The sequence below is a fragment of the Scyliorhinus canicula genome, chromosome 11 (genome assembly GCF_902713615.1).
Source record: "Scyliorhinus canicula chromosome 11, sScyCan1.1, whole genome shotgun sequence".
NCBI classification, from domain to species: Eukaryota; Metazoa; Chordata; class Chondrichthyes; order Carcharhiniformes; family Scyliorhinidae; genus Scyliorhinus; species Scyliorhinus canicula.
In genome coordinates, this window is record NC_052156.1 from 11,470,568 (window position 1) to 11,492,743 (window position 22,176).

General features: G+C 45.4%; 1 protein-coding gene across 1 annotated transcript in view; it reads left to right on the top strand.

The window, feature by feature from the left end:
• The window catches only part of arih2 (ariadne homolog 2 (Drosophila)), an 88,749-nt gene that overhangs the window by 33,001 nt on the left and 33,572 nt on the right, over positions 1 to 22,176 (top strand). Inside the window, exons 3-6 of the mRNA XM_038812260.1 lie at positions 8,947 to 9,014; positions 12,143 to 12,206; positions 12,327 to 12,474; positions 17,767 to 17,888. Of these exons, the coding sequence (XP_038668188.1) occupies positions 8,947 to 9,014; positions 12,143 to 12,206; positions 12,327 to 12,474; positions 17,767 to 17,888 (402 nt within the window). The remainder of the gene's footprint in view (positions 1 to 8,946; positions 9,015 to 12,142; positions 12,207 to 12,326; positions 12,475 to 17,766; positions 17,889 to 22,176) is intronic.

The following is a 22,176-nucleotide window of genomic DNA, read 5'->3' on the forward strand; positions in this document are numbered from 1 at the left end:
CTCCCCCCACCACTGGCCTACAATAGCTGTACCATGGGCCATCTACAAGATACATTGTGCAACTCAGCAAGCCCCCTTTGACGGCACCTTCCATCACCGTTATCAACTCGCAGCCAAGGACAGTAGCAGCTGCTTGGGAATGCCACCACTTCAAGTCGCTAACAATTCTAATTTGGGACTATATCACAATTCCTTCACTCGCTGTGTCAAAATCCTGTAATTACTAAAAGTACTGTGAGTGCACACCAGATGGACTGCAGAGATTCAAGAATGTGGCATATAGTCTATAAAGATGTGTAGGTTAGGTGGATTGGCCATGCTGAAATTGCCCCTTAGTGTCCAAAATTGTCCAGGTTAGGTGGGATTAAGGGGATAGGGCGGGGTAGTGAGCCGAGGTAGGTGACCTTTCTAAGGGTAGGTGCAGACTCGATAAGCCGAATGGCCTCCCTCTGCACTGAGATTCTATGATTACTCCTCTGTTCATAGGTGCTGTCTTTTGGCACAGATGTTAAGCTGACTGCTGAAATGGACATCAATTATCCTATGGCAATCTTTGCCCTCTTCTGTCCCAGTCTTTCCTTTCAGTAACACAAGATATTTGAATTTTTCCTGAGTTGTAATTAATCCCTCAACTGGTGCAACACATCGTCTGGTCATTTATTCGCTGCCTCTGAGTAATTGTGTGCAGAACATTGAACATATTGGAATTCGCTGCCACAAAGTGCAGTTGTGTTGAGAAGTGTCTATTTAAAGGAAAAGTGGGTGAACATATGAGGGACAAAGGAATAGAAGGTTATGTTGATGAGATTAGATGAAGGTGGGTGGAGCAGGAGTGATCTGGAAAGAGGCTTATTCTATAAATGTTATGTAATAGTTTGGAAAATCAATTAATTGGCTTTAAAGTATTTTGGTGATGTCCTGAAGGCATGAAAGGCGCTATGTAAGTTCTTGAGGAATCGAGGGCGTTTATAAAATCAGTCATCAGTTGAAATAAATAATGACATTTCGAAAGAAGTCAGATACTTTAATCCCGTGAAGCCGAAGATTCTGATGCGAGTTGGCATATGTGAACAGGATGTTCAATTGAGTCATTTGCAGTAGATTCATTTTGAGATCTAGTTACTTTTAAAAATTCATTTTTGGGATGTGGGCATCGCTGGCTGGGCCAGCACTCATTGCCCATCTAACTGCTCTCCATTTCAGAGGGCATTTGCAAGACTCATGTAGGCCAGACCAGGTACGGCTGGCAGATTTCTCTGCAAGACATTAATGAAACAGATGGGTTTTTATGACAATCGACAATGGTTTCGTGGTCATTATTCAACTTTTAATTTCAGATTTTTAAATTAAATTCAAATTTCACCAGCCACCTGGTGGGATTTGAACCCGGGTCCCCAGATATAGCCTGGGTCTCCCGATTACTAGTCCATGACGCCACTGCCTCCTCTGTAGAGTTAATTCTGAATTTGTTTATTAGAATTGTACGACCTGATGTCTGCAAATGGTTGATAGGGCCGTCATTTTCTGTCCTATCCGTTTCCAACTTTATATCTCTTTATATTTTTTGAGATGCAGGCTTATTCCATTATAACTAATTAATTCATGCCAGGATCCTCAAAACTGTAGAAACCTTTGCCCTCTTTGCCCACCTCTGTTCCAGTCCTCGCTCGAGGTAACACAGGCTGCGATTGGGTTCTCTGGAATTGAGACGGTTATGGTTGATTTGATCAAAGTTCTTGACATGGTAAAGGGAAAGGATAGGGTAGATAGAAACTAGATCAAAATGATTGAAGAACTATTAACCAGAACCATGTTAAGAGATCTACGGGTTTTTAGGAAGCACTTTATATCCATGAGAGCTTATTCTCTTTCTCATAATCCACTCCGCTTTCCTCCTCTCTCTATGCAACTGAATTAATATTGATTTTTTTTAAAAACTCTTTGCGCTGTCAATTTCACAATTTGTTGACTGGTCCTGGATGCCGTTATCCCTTGTTGCAACATAGCTTGTATTTTCAGCAACAACCACGCAAAACCAAATATAAAAGCCTCCATGTGCAAGGGCAGGTTCAACCAATGGTAGCTGCTGTTTAATATCCTGCTGCAGCAAAAATTGGAGTAGTGAGTTTGTCTTGATGTCCAGTCACTATTGTGTCGTCAATTTAAGCACAAGAACTTACTACAGCAGAACGGGTGATTTGACTATCTTTTTTGGTGATGGCTGAGGGAGGAGTGCTGGCCTTCAGATCTTTTATATCTGCCTGAACAGACAATGTGTCTTCTGTTTATCATCTCATCTGTAGGACACTTCTGACAGTCCACCACTCCCTCTGCACAGCACTGAAGTGCTGCCTAGATTGTATAATTAGTTCCTAGAATGGGCCTTAAAGACACAAACTCCTGACTCGAGAAATAGTGCTTCTAATTGAACCAAGATGGCACATACTTAAAGCATTTGCACATACTTAAAGCATACTTAAAGAATTAGACAGACAAAACCTCCTTTCTTTATCAGTGTTTGGGAATGTGTACATCAGAAATAATGCTAACAACAACTTGTACTAATATAGTGCCTTTAATGTCACTTGTACTTGTACAGGAGTATTACAATAATCTTTATTGTCACAAGTAGGATTACATTAACACTGCAATGAAGTTACTGTGAAAAGCCCCTAGTTGCCACATTCCAGCTCCTCTTCAGGAACACAGAGGGAGAATTTAGAATGTCCAATTCACCTAACAAGCATGTCTTTCGGGACTTGTGGGAGGAAACTGGAGCACCCGGAGGAAACCCACGCACACACGGGGAGAACGTGCAGACTCCACACAGACAGTCACCCAAACCGGGAATCAAACCTGGGACCTTGGAGCTATGAAGCAACAGTGCTAACCATTGTGCTACGTTTATAAAGCAAAGTATGGCACTGATCCATACAAACTAGATATCAGGTCTAAAAGCTTGGTCAAAGAGGAACGTTTTGAGGAGTGTCTTGAAGGAGGACAGTGAAGTGGAGGGAATTCTAGAAATTAGGGCCACCAATGGTGGAGCAATTAAACTCTGGAGTGCAGATATCTCGATGGTTGTGGGGCTAGACGGCATTGCAGAGATGAGGAGTGTGGCCATGAAAACAAGGATGAGAAGTTTGTGGTAGGTGCAGTTGAGACAAAACAATTGTGGATGCCCTTAAGGTAATGGAGGGCAGAATATGGAAGACCAGCCAGGGGTGTGTTAGTATTAGGGAAGTCTGGAGCTAACAAAGGCAAATTATCCCAACTCCAATAATCCCAAGATTTGTAATACTACCCATGCCAATGAACTGAGTTGAGCTGTGGTTCCAATTCTCTGAGCCTCGATTATCTCAGGCCCTCTGTCTGCGAAGGTGGGTCTCACATGCTGCTTTCTCCCATCCTCTGGTCTATCGCCGAATGTTCTCTCCCCTCTGTGCTGAGTCTTCGCTGGGAAGGGTCCTGCGGGTCAATTTTTATACCCCTTTTCTTGCCTTTCTACAAAGTTCTCTGGCCGTCATCCAATGAGGTTGTGGGGATGGGGTGTTTGGGGGGGGGGGGGGGGGGGGGGGGGGGGAGAACGGGGGACGGTTGCAACATCCTATGGCGTTGCCAATTGTAACTCTGTAGGACGCCAGGAACCCTCCCCAGGGGTCCATCTCCAGGTTTATTGTTCGCATGTAACCGTGCTCCATTTATGTTAAGGGCAGGAAAACTGGGTGCCAGAAAGTCTCACTTCATCTGGGCAATCCACAGCAATTGATACATTCGAATGGGAACGATTACCTCCTAATGATTGTTGACAGGGCAGGCCCAGACTTGTCCTGGCTGTCTGTCTCTGCTCAGTGGATTCGAACTTGGCTGTTCGAATTCCATCAGGCCTATCTGTGGGCTGGCCGTGGTTTCATTTAAAATGTCCAATGCTTAATTTAAAGTGTCCAATTTTATATCTGGCCAAATTCAGCTTGTCCATTTTACCACAAGTGCAAATGGCAATATAACGAGTCCAGGCAAGCTTAAAAAAAACATTGGCCTGGACTAGTTTCAATCACCTCGTGGTCAGAGAGGAATCTCCCAGGTGTGTGTACTCGAGTTGGTCTGGATTTTTATAAGTTTTGGTCACCCAGGAGATCATGGTGAGGGATAGAAGGTGAATATATTATGATGTGTGTGTGTGTGTGTCTGTGTGTGGTGTGGAACAAGTTGGATGTACCAGAGTATGTTTATGTGTTTGTGTATGCGTATAAAGTTATATTCGGTCTCAAGGTTATTTTTGTCCCTTTTGCCAGAAGAATTAAATGATACCTTAGCTGCAGTTCCAAGATGTCATCGATTTTCATTGAAACAGGTTCTGGACAAAGGCAGCATGGCCACGGGCATTGGAAGGTGCTTTTTATGTACCGGCTCTTTAGATTAAGAACCTCTGCCAATCATTAACCTCCACAAGTGACTCTTTGGCACAGTAACAAACATGCTCTGCTTTTCTCAGATTTAGTTTTCTTTGCATTTTGAAGCTGCACTGATTTTTATCTGTTGAGCAAGTTGCAGCCAGACTACAGTAGCTCTTTTGAACATACCAATCAAACGCACGTTGCATCTATTTTAACTTGTCAACAAAATAGTTTTAGGATTGCCCAGAGGAGGCTGCCCTCTGTATTTTTAATTGGATGAAGTAGTAGATCTTTGCACAGTCCAGCTGTGAGTTTATTTGGAAAGCAAGGTTCCAGTTCTGAGAGAAGTCTGTACCTGCAGAATGCATGGTCCTTCACTCACTCACATCTCCCATTGTGCTTTTACTCAAGTCTTCAATAACCACAGTCTTTCAAATGAATGAAATCTGCTAACTGGAAAATAACTTTGGGCTCAGACTCCTTACTGTATGTATGAAGCATTTTAGTTATTGGTTGTCTGTCTCAGTTGATTTTTTATTGAGTTTTCTGCCTATCGAGATGACCATGTTCATCCTCTGGTCCGTAACATGGTGGTATTTAAAAGAAAAAAAAATTTTAAAACGCATTTTATTCAAACTTGTATCAAAGTAGGTTACAGCAAATAAACATCCCGGGAAACATTGTTCCCAACAATCAACTACAAAGTTTGGACAGATTTTTCTCCTTTTTCACCCCCACCCCACCCCATCACCCACCCACCCCTGCGATGAACAGCTCCTGAAACACGGTCACAAGCATCCCCCACCTTTTCTCAACCTCCTCTGCTGAGCCCCTTAACTCATACTTTTTCTTCTCTAACCGCAGGAAGTCATACAGGTCACCCAACCATGCTGCTACCCCCGGTGGCAATGCCGACCGCCACTCCAGCAAAATTCATCGCCGTGCAATCAGAGTGGGGAAGGCCAAATACTGGGCTAAATAGCTGGCTTTGAAAGCAGACCAAGCAGGCCAGCAGTGTGGGTTCAATTCCCGTACCAGCCTCCCCAAACAGGCGCCAGAATGTGGCGACTAGGGGCTTTTCACAGTAACTTCATTTGAAGCCTACTTGTGACAATAGGCGATTTTCATTTCATTTCATTTCATTTCAAGACATCGGCCTTCCTCCTTTCCATGAGCTCTGGCTTCTCTGAAATCCCAAATATCGCCACCAAAGGGTCTGCGTCCACTCCCTCCTCCACTATCCTGGCTAAGACCGCGAACACTCCCGGCCAGAATCTTCCCAATTTTTCACAACCACAAAAATAGCGTTGATTCGCTGGCCCCCACCCGCACCTCTCATCTGCTACCCCCTAAAAGAACCCACTCATTCTCGCCCGAGTCGTATGCACCCTGTGCACCACCTTAAACTGTATCAGGCTCATCCTTGCACAAGAGGAGGTCCCGTTACCCTTTGCAGTGCCTCACTCCAAACTCCCCTATTGATCTTCATTCCCAACTCCGCTTCCCATTTCTCCTTGATCTTCACCACCCGCTCGCCTCCCTGCTCCCTCAGCCACTTGTATATATCCCCAATTCGTCCCTCCCTTTACACATCCGGAAGCAGCAGTCGCTCCAGCAGGGTGTATCCCGGCAATCTAGAGAACCCCTTCCAGACCTTTCGTGCAAAGTCCCTAACCTGTAGATACCTGAACTCACTACCCCTCGGCAGCTCTATACTATCCCTTAGCTCCTCCAGACTGGCAAACCCTCCCTACAAATACAAATCCCTCACCTTGACCAGCCTCACTTCCCTCCACCTCCTGTATACACTATCCTCCACACACACACCCCCCCCCCCCCCCCCCCCCCCCACCCCGGCTCAACCCCATGATTCTCGCACAGCGTCGTTAGCAACGACATCCCTTCCACCCTAAAATGCCTCCTCGGCTGATTCTTTATCTTCACCGTGGACTGCACCACTGGGCTCCCTGAATACCTACTTGGAGCCATTGGCAATACTGCCGCGCCCATAGCCCTCAAACTAGACCCCTCACAAGATTCCTCCTTCATCCTAACCCACTCTACCCCTTCTCCTTCCCACCACCGCCGCACCTTGTCCACATTCACCGCCCAATAATAATGAAGCAAGTTTGGCAACGCCATCTCTCCCCCCCCCCCCCCCCCCCCCCCCCCCCCCCCCCCCCCCCCCCCCCCCCCGCTGCCTCTGCCTCTGTAGCAGGGTCCTCCCCACCCTCGGCACCTCCCCCGCCCATACAAAGTCAGAGATGATTGTATCCACTTTTCGAAAAAAAGGCCTTTGGTATAAAGATTGGGAGAGCCTGAAAGATAAACAAGAACCTTGGCAGAATATTCATTTTCCCCACTTGGACCCTCCCCGCCAACGTTAAGTGCAGTGTATCCCAGCTTTTAAGATCCTCCCTGGCCTCCTCCGCTAGCTTCGTTAAGTTCCACTTATGGAGCCCCGTCCATTCCCTCGCTACCTGAATCCGCAAGTACCTAAACCTATCCCTCGCTACCGTAAATGGCATCCCCCCTAAATTAGCCCGCTGTGCCAGCTCAATCACTGTGAATACCTTGCTTTTCCCTACATTCAGCTTGTATCCCGAGAACCCTCCAAACCTCCCCAACAGGCCCATAATCCTTCCCATACTCTCCAACGGATCCAAAACATACAGCAAGAGGTCATCGGCATGGAGCGACACCCGATGCTCCTTCTGTCCCCTCATTATCCCCTGCCACTCTGCCGACCCCGAGAGCCATCGCCAATGGCTCTATGACCAACACAAACAGCAGCGGCGACAGCGGGCACCCCTGCCATGAACCCCTGTATAAGTCAAAGCTTTGTGAGCTCATATCATTCGTCCTCACCCTTGCTCTTGGCGCCACATTCAGCAACCGCACCCATGCCACAAATCTCGGCCAAACGCAAACCTTCCCAAAACTTTGAACAAGTACCGCCACTCCACCCGATCAAATGCTTTCTCCGCGTCCATGGACACCACCACCTCCGGTACCAGAGCTCTTGACGGATTCATCACCACATTCAACAGCCGTCTTGTATTACTCGCGAGCTGCCTGCCCTTCACAAAGCCTGTTTGATCTTCTGCAACCACCCCTGGGACACAATCCTCTATCCTCCTCGCCAACAACTTAACCAATACTTTCACATCCGTATTCAATAGTGATACGCGTCTATATGACCCACATTCCACCGGATTCTTCCTATTTTTTGGGATTAGTGTGATTACTACCTGCTTCAACGCCTCCGGCAACTGCACCTTCTCCAGTGCTTCATTAAACGCCCCCAACAGATGTGGTGCCAGGTCCGCCACAAATTCCTTCTAAAATTCCGAGTACCCATCTGACCCACTTCATACCCCTGATACTATCCAGCACCTCCCTCAGCCCCAGGGGCTCCTCCAACGCCTGCCTCTTTGCTTCCTCCACCTGGGAAATTCCAGCTCGTCCAGAAACCACCTCATGTCCGCCTACTCTCCTGGGTCTGCCTCATAAAGTCCCTGGTAATACTAACATGTTGGTATGTTGGGTACCTGATAGCAAATCCGAGCACTCTTCAGATTTGAGGAAAAGCATGCTTGATGTTGAGCAAAGCTTTGGATAGCCTGTTCTCACAAGCCCCCATCTCCAAGCCCGTGCACAGGAAATGTTCCTCCTGCGGGTTTTCAATGACCCCTCTGGATGAGATTCCTCAATCAGGTTTCAGATTGTGGTGTGGTTGTTTTTTCGTTTGGTTTCTGTTGGAAATACAGTTGGGACTGCAATGCATGTTTCACCCAGCAGCACCCTGATAGCAAACACAACGGGACTGTCATTCCATTCAGTTAGATCGTGGACTGCTGCTGAGTAGAACATCCGCTAAATGGCTGTGCCAAGTCACCACACCCCCAAAGCTCCTCTTCATCTGTACCCACAGTTAATGAATGACCGAAAAACAATTTTCGTTCTGAATGGGGAAAGATTTAAAAAGTAGAGTAAATCATAAAATCCCTACTGTGCAGGAGGATGCCATTCGGCCCATCGAATTTACACCAATGTAGGCTCAATCCCCCACCCTATTCCTGCAACTCCACCCTAAGGGGAAGTTTAGAATCCACCTAACCTGCACATCTTTGGACTGTGGGACGAAACCGGAGCACCCGGAGGAAACCCACGCTGACACGGGTAGAATATACAAACCCCACACACAGTTACCCAAGGTCAGAATCAAACCCGGGTCCCTGGTGCTGAGGCAGTAGTGCTAACCACTGCGTCACCCCAGTGAGCTGAGTAGTGTTAGCACGAGCTGTAATTGGGGTAATGGTATTCATGTCATACACTGCCATTGCAGGATGCAGTTAAGGAAGGGTTCTCAAGTTAACTGTGCCAGGTTGGCCATCCAGTCGAGCTGTATTATGCATGTCGTAGTGTGGAAGGGATCATTGTTGCATGAGAGCCTTAAAGTAGCATTGGACCTGATACACTTTCGCTTATTTGCGACTTAGTCTATCAAATGTACTGGTTTGTCTCATTCACTTCTGTCTATTTTCAGGTTCAACCATCTGTGGCCAAGCTTATTTTAGTTAACTTCCATTGGAAAACCTCCGATATTTCAGAACGGTAAGGAATATCTCTCCTTTTTTTCAAGCTTACTTTGTATGTCCATCCTGGTTTGTTTGCACAGTTGCCTGACTCTTAGGGAGAATTATATTAGTCCCTGGATATGCTATTGAATGGAATCGCTCGGTGATTGAAGGTAATGTCTGCCACACATGTATGCAGTGAGTGGTCTTTTGTGAGCAGCATAATTGGCAGTTGACAATCTGCCTACAAATTGCAGGGTTGATTTGGCTATAGGAAGGTTATATAGAATTAGGCAGCATGTGTTTCTTGTGTTCCTGTGTGGCATTTTCATCAAAGAGACAGCTGGTTTGACCTGACTGGTTTGCACCAGTATTTATGCTGCAACAAGTCTCCTCCAACCACGTTTCATCTAATCACCTATTGGCATATCCATCAATTCCTTTCATAAAATCCATAGAATCCCTACAATGCAGAAGGATGTCATTCGGCCCATCAGGTCTCCTCCGGCCCTCTGAAAGAACATCCTACCTAGGCCCACTCCCCAACCAACCCCCGTAACCCAACCTAACCTGCAGGTCTGTGGGAGGAAACGCACCCAGACATGGGGAGAGCATGTAACCTCCACACAAACAGTCATCCAAAGCTGGAATTGAATCCGGGTCCCTGGTGCTGTGAGGCATCAGTGCTAGCCATAGTGCCACCTTTTATCCTTGTGTTTTTATTAAACTCTTCATTGAATTTGGAGTCTTCGATTCATTACGGCACAGAAAGGAGGCCCTTTGGCCCATGAGTCCATGCTGGCTTTCTGCACAGCAATTCAGTCAGCCCCATTGCAGATGGGGCAGCACGGTAGCACAGTGGTTAGCACGGTTGCTTCACAGCACCAGGATCCCAGGTTCGATTCCCGGCTTGGGTCACTGTCTGTCTGTGTGGAGTCTACACGTTCTCCCCGTGTCTGCGTGGGTTTCCTCCGGGTGCTCCGGTTTCCTCCCACAGTTCAAAGATGCGCAGGTTAGGTGGATTGACCATGTTAAATTACCCTTGGTGTCCAAAAATGTTGGTTGGGGTTCCTGGGTTTTGATGATAGGGTGGAGATATGGGGCTTAGGTGGGGTGCTCTTTCCGAGGGCCAGTGCAGACTCAATAGGCCGAATGGTCTTCTGCACTGTAAATTCTATGTTCATTCCCCCACTTTATCCCGATCACCCTGCAACTTTATTTCCCTCCAATGCCCATACAATTGCCTTTCAAATTGTTCATCGTATCTGCTTCCACCAGCCCCGTAGACATCAGTCTCCAGGTCATTATCTCTCACTGTGTAAAAATGTTTTCTTCTCAATACCCCCACACACTCATCTCTTGCCATAAGCCTTAAACCTGTGTCCCCAAGTCTTAGAATCATGGAATTTACAGTGCAGAAGGAGGCCATCGGCTTATTCTTGCACCATTAACTAATGGGAGCAGTTTTTCTTTATCCACCTCATCGATGCAATATACTAATGGTCAGTAACCAGAACTTTCTAAAAATTCAGCCTGACTTCCCTGCTTTTTCACTCAATGTTTCTATTTCTGAAGCCCAAGACCCCACATGTTTTCCTAACTGCCCTGTCAATATGTCCTACTTTCAAAGGCCTTTGCACCTGCACTCCCAGGTTCCTCTTTCTCTGCAGTCTTTAGAACTGTGCCATTATTGCCTCTCCCTATCCCTTAATGTAAAGTGCATGACCTCTCATTTCACTGCATTAAATTGCACCTGCCACTTGTCTGCCCACTATCTAAGTAATTTTGCAGTCAGTCTGTATGATCCTCACTGCCTGCCACTGTTCTAAATTTGGTATCATCACATTTTGAAATGTTACATTTTGAAGACAGATGTGAAATATTCATTTAACACCATACTAATGCCCTCTGGCTCCACCCACGGATTCCCCCCTTGGCCCATAATGGGCCCTACTTTTCCCCTAGTTGCCCCCTTCCCATTGATATACTTATAGAATACCTTGGAATTTTAGGGAAAAATGGCCAGTAAGTTTGTGAATGACACAAATATTGGCTGGGTGGCTAACAGTGAGGCTGAGAGTCTTGGGTTACAGGAAGATATAGACGGGATGGTCAAATGGGCCGATAAATGGCAGATAGAATTTAACCCTGAGATGTTAGACTTTGGAAGGAGCAATTTGACAAGGAAATATTCAATGAGTGGCATCACACTGGAAAGTCCTGAGTAACAAAGAGACCTTGGTGTGTTTGTAAATCGATCTCTGAAGGCAGAAGGACAGGTTAATGGGGTGGTGACAAAGGCATATGGTATCCTTGTCTTTATCAATCATGGCATAGATTACAAAGACAAGGAAGTCATGTTGGAATTATCTCGAACATCGGTGAGGCCACAGCTGGAGTACTATGTGCAGTTCTGGTCGCCACATTATAGGAAGGATGTGATTGCACTGGAGGGGGTGCAGAGGAGATTCACCAGGATGTTGCCTGGGTTGGAACATTTTAAGTTATGAAGAGAGGTTGGATAGACTTGGGTTGTTTTCGCTGGAGCAGAGAAGACTGAGGGGGCGACCTGATCGAGGTGTACAAGATTATGAGGGGCATGGGCAGGGTCGGTTACGAGGGGACACGAGTTCAAGTTGAGAGGTGGGATATTCAAGGGGATTTGAGGAAAAACATCTTAACCCAGAAGGTGGTGATGGTCTGGAATGCACTACCTGGGAGGGTGGTAGAGGTGGGTTACCCGGATGAGCACGTGGCCTGTCGAGGCCTGTGGGCCAAGTGCGGGTGATTGGGATTGGCAAATTAGGTGCCTTTCATGCGGCGTCTTCTGCACTGTATTTTTCTGTGATTCTGTTACCTTCTTTCCAATATACAAGTCATTTACATATTTTAAAAAGCAGTGATATTAGCATTGTCCCTTGAGGAAACCACCCTCAGTCTAAAAAAACACACATTTACCATGACTTGCTCTTTTCTGTTCTGAAGCCATGTTTTAATCCAAGCTGACAGTAACTTTCCTATTCGCCTCAATTTTGCTCACGACCTTTTATGTGGTTATGCTATTTGCCTCAGTTACTCCATGTTCTCACTCTCCAGGAAAAATGTTAATTAAACAGATGTGAATTGGGCAATGAAGCCACTTGAATGTTATTCTCTTTCTCTCAGGCACAAATCTAACCCGACTCAGCTTCTGGTGGAAGCCAGAGTTCAGCCGAAAACAGCAAAAAACGTAAGTGCTTGCAGCGCACAAACTGGATTTAGTTTTCAGCCGTTTTAAGAGACGGAAAGCACTGTTAATATAAAGTGATGTTCGGTTCAATGCAGCTTGTGTATTTCATTTGTTTCCCAGACGTTTATCCATTCTTCTCATCATTGTGGTGTATGCCTGCAGTCAGTTCGGAAAGAGAATTTGCTGTCCTTGCCCTGCCACCATCCGTTCTGCCGCAGTTGCTGGGAGCAGCACAGCACTGTGCTGGTGAAAGATGGCATCGGAGTGGGTGAGTCCAAGGACTTGATGTTGCAGTAAAGATAACATTTATGGGAGTCATTATTCCTGGTGTCAGCTCGCAGCTTTTGGATGTTGCAAGAGTTTTTCTGTCTGTAGCTCAAATGGGTTTCTGTCCAAAATGCCTTTTTAAATTTAGCAACAACATGTGTCTTTGGAAACTTCATCTGCCCACAGTTACACAGCCAGCTAGTCGAGGCATTTCTTTTGGCAGCAGGATAGCAGAACTTGGGTTCATACCTAAGATTCCCCAAGTATCTGACCTTGTTTATAGCATCGAGATGGCAAATCGAAACAATTGTTTTGTTGTGTGCCTGAGACGAGGTCAGCTATTGAAATGAAATGAAATGAAAATCACTTATTGTCACAAGTAGGCTTCAATGAAGTTACTGTGAAAAGCCCCTAGTCGCCACATTCCGGCGCCTATCCGGGGAGGCTGGTACTCTGCACTCTTAACCATAGAACCATAGAATCCCTCAGTGCAGAAGGAGGCCATTTGGCCCATCGAGTCTGCACCGACCCTCTGAAGGAGCACCCTACCTAGGCCCACTCACCCGCCCGATCTCCATAACCCCACCTAACCTGCAAATACCAAGACAGAAGGGGCAATTTTATCATAACCAATCCACCAAACCGCACATCTTTGGACTATGGGAGGAAACCGGAGCACCCGGAGGAAACCCACGCAAACACGGGGTGAACGTGCAGACTCCGCACAGACAGTGACCCAAGGCTGGAATTGAATTGTACCTGGGTCCCTGGAGCTGTGAGGTGGCAGTGCTAACCACTAAGTGTACCCTAAAGAGCTCTGGGGGTTCTTTAATATCTGTTACTGGCTGACTCTTCTAATATTGGCAGAGACCTTGGTGTTTATTTTGGTCTTGGTTTACTTTGGGGGTGAGGGCTAAAAATATTTTCAAAGCTACTAATCTATCCCAAATACTGACCAAGGATGTGTTTTTAAGTAGTCATTAATGGGTCTATTTAATGAGAAGTCTGATGATAGCCAGGAAGTTAATATTATCGCTGAGCGCTGATTTAAAGATCTCTACCAACCCAAAATGGCAAATAAAGAGCTGCAAAAATTATCCTTAAAAGCTATCGGCAGCATCCTGAACATGATTATTTCGGACCAGATTCTCATCCTGGGTCGTGAAAGGCAACAAGTGTCATTCTTTTCCTCATGTTTTCCAAGTGATGAGTCACAATAACAAAGTCTTCCGTGCCAGCTTGTAACAACGTATGAATGGATCAGAGTTAATGAGTTGCAGGTGAACGGGGTGTTGTCAATCTGTCGTTTAATAATAGGGTGAGGTAGGTTTCTGACTCTCGTGGTGGGTTTCCGATTCCAGCCATGCAGCAGGGAGATGTGGAGTGGAAATATCATGTTTGTTTTGAAAGATAAAGTTGAGGTCGGAGAGTGCTTTGCAGAAAGTGGTTGAATGGGCCTTGGACCAGTTGCTTACCTCTCCCCGAGAATGGTGTCCACACAAGACACTGAAGAAAACTCTCCATAGATACTGCCAAACATGGAGAGGTGTAGAAGGCTGACCAGGAAGGCATTGATTGGGCAACAAAGGAATGATTTCACGGAATGCACTACCTCGTCTCAAGAAATGATAGCACATAGTATTTTGAGGTTGCAGAAAAAATTGATGCTTAAAATACAGGTTGGGTGAAAAGAATAAAAGATTGCTGTTTTTGTGATTGAGGCTCTGTTGGAAATATTGAGGGAAAACCCTCTTAGATTAACTGGACTGGAGATGCACGATGTTTGAGCTTTTTCTCTCTCCGATTATTAAGAGACTGGCATTTTACTGTTCCCTAATGCTAGCTGGAGAGGTGGATAAAAAGCTGTTGGAACAAGTAGTATGATTTGTATATTCTGATCCAGTGGAAACTAAACTAGTTTAAAATTAGATATTGCATCTTTTTCTTGAAAGCCTCCATGTTATGTTTCTTCCTGTGCTTTTAACGCTTTATTTTATCAGGTTACATGATTGCATGTTGTACTGCAGACCTTTGATATAGTCTGATTGTAGAAAATTAGCTGTAAAGCAATCCAATATAGAAAGAAATCCTTGCTGTTTTCAAGTGAATAGATAATCTGCATAAAGTGCTGTCCAATGACCATCTTCGGGAACTGTCAGGAGACATTTTATAGATCAGCGTTTGTTTTAGTTGTTTCCTAATATTGGCTTCCTAATGTCAGCATGTTTCCATCAGTAGCTTCTCTCTCTCCAAATATTTTAATTGTAACCAAGCATGAACAACATGGCTAACTGATGTACTCTTTTAAATTAAAAACATTTATTCATTAAAGTTTTACGATGCCTAAATTATGTTGCATTTTATGGTCTGTTTTCTTATACAGCCTTGAAAGCTGATGTATTCCCTTTAATTGAGTTACGTTGAAGTGTGCCTCTTACTCCTGTGAGTTGCTAGCTTCATGTATGTTATCCAGAAATTAATTGTCTGAAATGGTTCCTGTGAATCTCACTTTGATCGAGTGTTGTAATACACAAGCTGTGGCTATTTTTGGCTGTTTGCTTCTCTGTTATTGCTTAGGCTGTCTGCCTGCTGTTGCTGCTTTCCGTATGAGCCAAAATTTGTTCTCACCAGGGTTGCTTCTAACTCATTATTTTGCCTCAAACTTATTGCTAACTGTGAATGGGGTAAATGGGAGTTTTGGCACAATGGCCTAGCTGTACTTGAATGTTGATTTTAGAGTATTCATTTATTCCCCCACTCACACCTCAAGTATTTCATAGAATCTCGCATCCCACATCCTTCAGTGCCAAAGGAGGCCATTCAGCCCATCAAGTTTGCACCGATCTTACGAAAGAGCACCCCACCCATGTCCACTCCCCCATCTATCCCCCATAACCTAACCTGCACATCCCTGGACACGAACGGCAATTGATCATGTCCAATCCACCTAACCCGCAGATCTTTGGATGGTGAGAGGACACCTGGATAAAAGCCACGCAGACATGGGGGTGACAGACAGTCACCCAGGGCTGGATTTGAACCCGGGTCCCTGGTGCTGTGAGGCAGCAGTGCTAACCATTGTGCCACCGTGCCTTCCATTTAACCATCTGCTGTTCTCCACCACACTACATTGTAGTTCACCCTTTTCCTTCTATGATTATATTCTTCTACCCCAAGCTGCTCATTTGTGATATGTTGCAGTTCTGATGAAGGGGTTATGTCTCAATGGCTAACATTTGATCAGATCAACTTAGATTGGGTGGTTGCTTTGTGACCCTGAGCTTCTGAATACTTGTAGGTCTCACTCTGTCGCCGGCTACCTTCTTGTAACAAAGCTCAATGGAAGATCAAGAGGATTGAATATAAGTTCAACAATTTCAGATCATAACTACTGATTGCATACTTTATAAAAAAAATTAAAACACAGCAGATGCTGGTAATGTTTCCGGTCTTGCTATTCTTGAAGAGGACACCACCTCTTCGAGATACACCTTTTGTTTCTTGACGTGTCCCATTACCATTTGCTTTGCTTTTCACTATCATTCCTTTTATCATTTAAAAACTCCTGCCTTCTGCCCTCCCAAAGGCCCCTCTAGGCTGACACTTCAACGCAGTACATGAAGAAGTACTGCACTGTCAAATGTATAATTTTCAGCCGAGATATTAAACTGGAGCTGAGTCTGCCTTGTCAGGCGGTGTAAACAATCCCAAGACGTTATTTCAAAGAAGAGCAGGGGTCACGCCTGCTGTCCTGGCCAATATTTATCTCTCAATTAACACCATAAAGCAGATGATCTGGATATTATCAGATTGCTGTTTGTGGGAGCTTGCTGTCCACATACTGGCTACCACGTTTCCTGCATTCGCACAGTGACTACACTTCAAAAATACTTCATTATTGTAAAGCAGTTTGGAACAGCCTGAGGTCTTGAAAGGCACCACATCAATGCAAGTCTATCTTTTCACCTCTGCTCGACCTACCTGCATCTGTACTTGCTGAAAAGTTAAATCTCCAAGTTTTTTCCAGTTTTGATAAATAGACATTGACTTGAAACCTTAACTTTGTTTCTCTCAACAGGTGCTGCATGACCTGCTAAGTACTTCCATAATTTTCTGTTAATATACATGGAATTCTCTTACTTAACAAGTAGTACTTTGAAAGCGAATACTCTTGTGCCGTTATCCGTGGGCACCAGAAGCTCTATTATAATGACTATTAGAAAATCTTTTGAGTATTTTTTGAATTATTTGTCCCTCTCTCTCGTACCGATTCTTGGCTGGGAAGCAGGCCTACTGATGTTCGTTACACAAGATAAAGGCAAATTACTGCAGATGCTGGAATCTGAAACAAAAGCAGAAAATGCGGGAGGTCTGACCGCAACTGTGGAGGGAGAAGAGAGCTAACGTTTTGAGTCTGGATGACTCTTTGCCAAAGATGTTGTGGACTCTGGTCCAAGTGGTTATTATTCGTAAGTGGTGTTTGACCATGTGTGCCATGAGGACCTTAACCGTGATGAGCATTGCAACTGAGTGATGCTCCAAAATGCACTGAGACCCACTTCTGCCAATAGCTGAAATCTAATAATTAATGGCAATTATCAGAACAGCACCACTGTTATCACTCGACCTTCTCGGCCCTGTAAGAAGTCTTACTACACCAGGTTATAGTCCAACAGGTTTGTTTGGAATCACTAGCTTTTGGAGCGCAGCTCCATCATCAGGTGAGTGAAGAGGTGGGTTCCACAAACACATACATATAGACACGTCAATGATGCAAGATAGATGATTCTAAACAAACCTGGACTTTAACGTGGTGTTGTAAGACTTCTTCTTGTGCCCATCCCAGTCCAAAGCCGGCACCTCCACTTCTCTGCCCCATGGAGCTTTTGTATGTTTAAATTTAGGTGAATTGAAGGGCAATAATGCCTCCCGCCTCCTCCTAACATGCAATATGGCTAAAGAAATTTCTCCGAGGTATCTACTAATATTGTTGTGAACTGAGCGGAACAGCACTACAGGTTAAATTGGGCATCTCCCTCGGTCCCTATACTTGACACTTCCACACGGAGTAGATCTGAGGTCAGGAATTGATGAGTGCTCAGGCGTGTTGTGACCACAAGCCCTGATTACTAGGTTAAGTTATGGCATACGTAGCTGAGCTCCATTAAGGGTCTGGTGACTCGGTCTCTGGATGGTTTGCAAAGATTTATTTTTCAGAACCAGATTCTGTTCTAAAATGTCGGCCAGATTTTGTTTGAAGGATTGACAGTAACCAGTCTGTGTCTCTTGCTAGGCATATCCTGTATGGCTCAAGACTGCTTGCTCCGAACACCTGAAGATTTTGCTTTTCCTTTGATTTCTAACGAAGAACTGAGAGAAAAATACAGGCGCTACCTCTTCAGAGATTATGTCGAGGTGGGTGATTTTCAATACATTTGAAACTTTTGTTGGTGGAATGGGGATGCAATAATTGACAAGAGACGTATCTGTTAAAAGCCTGTTGACACAAAACAGGGGAAGGTGATTACCCTCATTAATATCAATTAAATTCAATTCTGAATCAATATACTCTGGCTTTTGAATCAAAAATGGGATTTTTTTCTTTTCTTGGACCCTTAAGTGTAAAGATGTGACGACTTCCTCGGCTAATCTCACCTTGGTCCTGAGTGGGGTGGGAGGCTAGATTACCTGAGGTGGTGGAATTTAAACTCAATAAAATATCTGGAATTAAAAGTCTAATGATGACTATGTCGAGTGTCGTAAAAAACCATCTGGTTTATTAATGTCCTTCAGGGAAGGAAATCTGCTGTCCTTGCCTGGTCTGGCCTACATGTGACTGCAGACCCACAGCAACGTGGTAGACTCTGAATTGCCCCCTCGAGGGCAATTAGGGATGGGCAATAAATGCTGGCCCAGCCTGCGACGCCCACGTCCCATGAACGAATAAAATAAGTAACTCGCCAAGGTTGCTCAGGCAGCACCTTCCAAACCCACGACCACTACCATCTAGAGGGACAAGAGCAGCAGATACCTGGAAACCCCCACCACCTGGAGATTCCCCTCCAAGTCACCCACCACCCCGACTTGGAAATATATCACAATTTCTTCACTGTCGTGGGTCAAAATCCTGGATTAACTTCCAACAACACTGTGGGTATACCTGCACCTCAGAGACTGCAGCTGTTCAAGAGGACAACTCGCCAATTCCTTCTGAAGGGCAGCAAAGGCAATAAATGCTAGGCTAATCAGCAATACCCACATCCTGTAAATTAATTTTTAAAAAGCTATTTCCTCAGCAGGAATTGACTGTACTTGATTCTCTGCCTTCTAATTGGTGACAATCACATATTGCAGTCCTGGATTCTGCGTTGAGACCCGAGATGAAAATGATACTGAACTTGCTAATTATCTCATGTATTTGTCAGAGGCCAGAAATAGAAGTGCTCTCAAAAGTATGGCTCAAGCAATTTCAGTCAGTAGAAGAGTGTTTTCCTCCCACTGTTGGGTAGCTTCATGCTAAATCTCGACTTGAAAATTAGCTGAGGAAACTAAATCCTGAAGAATAAATACGTTTTCGCCTGGAGAATTGTTTGCCACAAAGGCACTTGAAATCTTAGGTTGTGGGCGTCGCTGGCTGGGCCAGAATTTGTTGCCCATCTCTAAATGCCCTCGAACGAATGGCTTGCTAGGCCATTTCGGTAGGGGGAGGTTTAAGCGTCAACCAGTTTGCTGTGAGTCTGGAGCCACATGTAGGCCAGACTGGATAAGGATGGCAGATTCTCCCCTGAAGGACATTAGTGAACCAGATGGGGTTCTTTTGGGTCATTCGGCAAGGGTTTTGTGCTCATCATTAGACTTTTAATTCCACATTTTTATTGAATTCAAATTTTGCCATCTTTCATGGTGGGATTCGAACCTGGGACCCCAGAGCATTATCCTGGATCTCTGGATTACCAGTCCAGTGACAATTTCACTATGCCACTGCCTTCCCTTAAATGGAGGCAAAACCTTAGAGTTTGTGTGGAACATGTTACAGTGCGCGCTGATTCAATTTTGCTTTCTCCACTGCCCAACCCCCCCTCACCCCCTCCACTCTCCTCCCCAAACCATCCAAGAGGAAGGATAGCAATATCCCATGCTGTGAATCATTGCTCCCAGATGAGTGAAGCTGCAGCACCGTGTCGGACTAGGTACATGGTGGAGGCAAATTGCAGATGATCTCGGGTCCATATTGTGAGAAATACCGCTTCATTATATCCTTCAATTCCTCCCAATGTTTTTTCTGAAATACAGGCTCTATGGAATAAAATAAAAAAGGACCAAGTAATTTTGACACGGATCAGCAGCCTAAAAGGGTTTGTGCAGCCACCATGCTGTTGTTGACCCTGAAAACAATCCGAAGAGGATTCTACGACCCTCTCTTGTGTATCTTCCTCTGTTTCAATGCCCCCTTCCTCTTCTTTTGCTATATGCTTTGATAGTTAAAAGAACCGCTGATGCAAATGTTACCCACTAAGCTCTTTCTTGAAAGCAATATTCATTCTAGTTTGACAATTGTTAGCTAACTGAGAGGTGGTGATTCTATCCAGCTTTATGACAAGATTTAATAGAATGGCTCTGCGAGATAAAATAGCAACATCACTGCGGGAAGAATTTGATTGTGGTAGCATTAGTAAGAGTTGGCTGCACTGATTTTTCAGTTGTTGGCCAGTTTCGTGTTAACAAAACTTTGAAGATTTCAACCTTTATAATACCCATAAAAGAGCAGATTTTTATTTCTGTTTTAAATGACTAAATATGTGTTCACTGAATTGTATTGTTCATGGCTTGTGAGTAATAGGGTATTAGCTAACTTACTCATGGAAGACTTAAGATGTACAAACCTTGAATTAGCATGAAGCAGGAATTGCATAATTCAAGACTGGGGGTTAAAAATCTTTCGGTTACGAGTGCCACTTTTGCATTGTCCACTGGACAATAGTCTCTGATATCAGAGGAAACTCGAACAGGGTTTCAAAACTCTTGGTGAAGGACCAGAAAATTGCTGGCACTTCCCCAATTCAATTTGCTTTCTGCATTTTCTCAGTCAGTAAACTAATAGATAGGAATTTAAGAAGTACAGTTAATAGCATAAACACTTGAGAAGTAGTAGAGGGAAAAAATATTGGCTCGAGGCAGTTAGCAATCTGTCTTGTTCCCAAAGACCTACAGTCCTGAAGCTTGCTTAGTATAGTTTAACACTCCCTCTTAGTTTTGCAACTTTTCCTGACTCGGCAGTTTGGCTGCCAGTTAGTGGCACTCATTGATTTCAGCTTTTGTTGTTCCAATTGTTCATGCAGATTTTTTTTGGCCCGTGTACTTTTCAGTGGATAACCGCCTTTGCCAAACAGTTTCCAGTGGTTTATGTGTTGATTTTTTTTTTTTTTAAATAATTTTTATTGAAGAGATTTTTTTACATGAAAATATTTACCCCCCCTAACCATAGACTATTACACAATATTCCCTCTTTAACAGATATCCCCCCCCCCGCCCGACCCCCCCGCGCGCGCTGTCCCTCCCCCCCCCCAAAAAACAAACAAAGCAACAATTAACATCAAACATGAACAGCGAACAAATTTGTCCGCATTACAACCTTAAATAACCCACCACACTGTTGTTGCCCCCCCCCCCCCCCCCCCCCCCCCCCCCGGGGTTGCTGCTGCTGCGACCTCTGCACCCTATCTTTGAGCCAAAAAGTCGAGGAAAGGCTGCCACCCGCCTGAAGAACCCTTGTACCGACCCTCTCAGGGCGAATTTGACCCTTTCCAACTGGATAAAGCTTGCCATGTCATTATCCAAGTTTCCACGCTTGGAGGCCTCGCGTCCTTCCACTGTATCAGTATCCTTCTTCGCGCAACTAGGGACGCAAAGGCCAGTATTCCGGCCTCTCTCGCCTCCTGTACCCCCGGCTCCACCCCAACCCCAAAGATCGCTAGTCCCCATCCCGGTTTGACCCTGGATCCCACCACCCTCGACACCGTCCTTGCCACCCCCTTCCAGAACTCCTCCAGTGCCGGACATGCTCAAAACATATGGACATGGTTCGCTGGACTTCCCGAACACCTGACACATCTGTCCTCACCCCCAAAGAACCGACTCATCCTTGTCCCCGTCATATGGGCTCTATGTAGCACCTTAAATTGAATGAGGCTAAGCCTCGCACACGAGGAGGAGGAATTAACCCTCTCCAGGGCATCAGCCCATGTCCCATCCTCTATCTGCTCTCCCAGCTCCCCCTCCCACTTGGCTTTCAGCTCCTCTACTGATGCCTCCTCAGCCTCCTGCATTACTTTGTATATGTCCGATATCCTCCCCCTTCCGACCCAGACCCCCGAGAGCACCCTATCGCTCGCCCCCCTGCTGGGGAGCAAGGGGAACCCTTCCACCTGGCGGCTAGCAAATGCCTTCACCTGCAAATGTCGAAACACGTTTCCCGGGGGGAGCCCGAATTTCTCCTCCAGCTCTCTCAGGCTCGCAAACCTCCCATCTACAAACAGATCCTTCAGCTGCCTGATGCCCACCCTGTGCCAGCTCTGAAATCCCCCGTCCATGTTCCCCGGGATGAATCTATGGTTCCCTCTTAACGGTGCCTCCATCAGACCTCCCACTTCCCCCCTGTGTCGCCTCCACTGCCCCCAGATCTTGAGGGTGGCCGCCACCACCG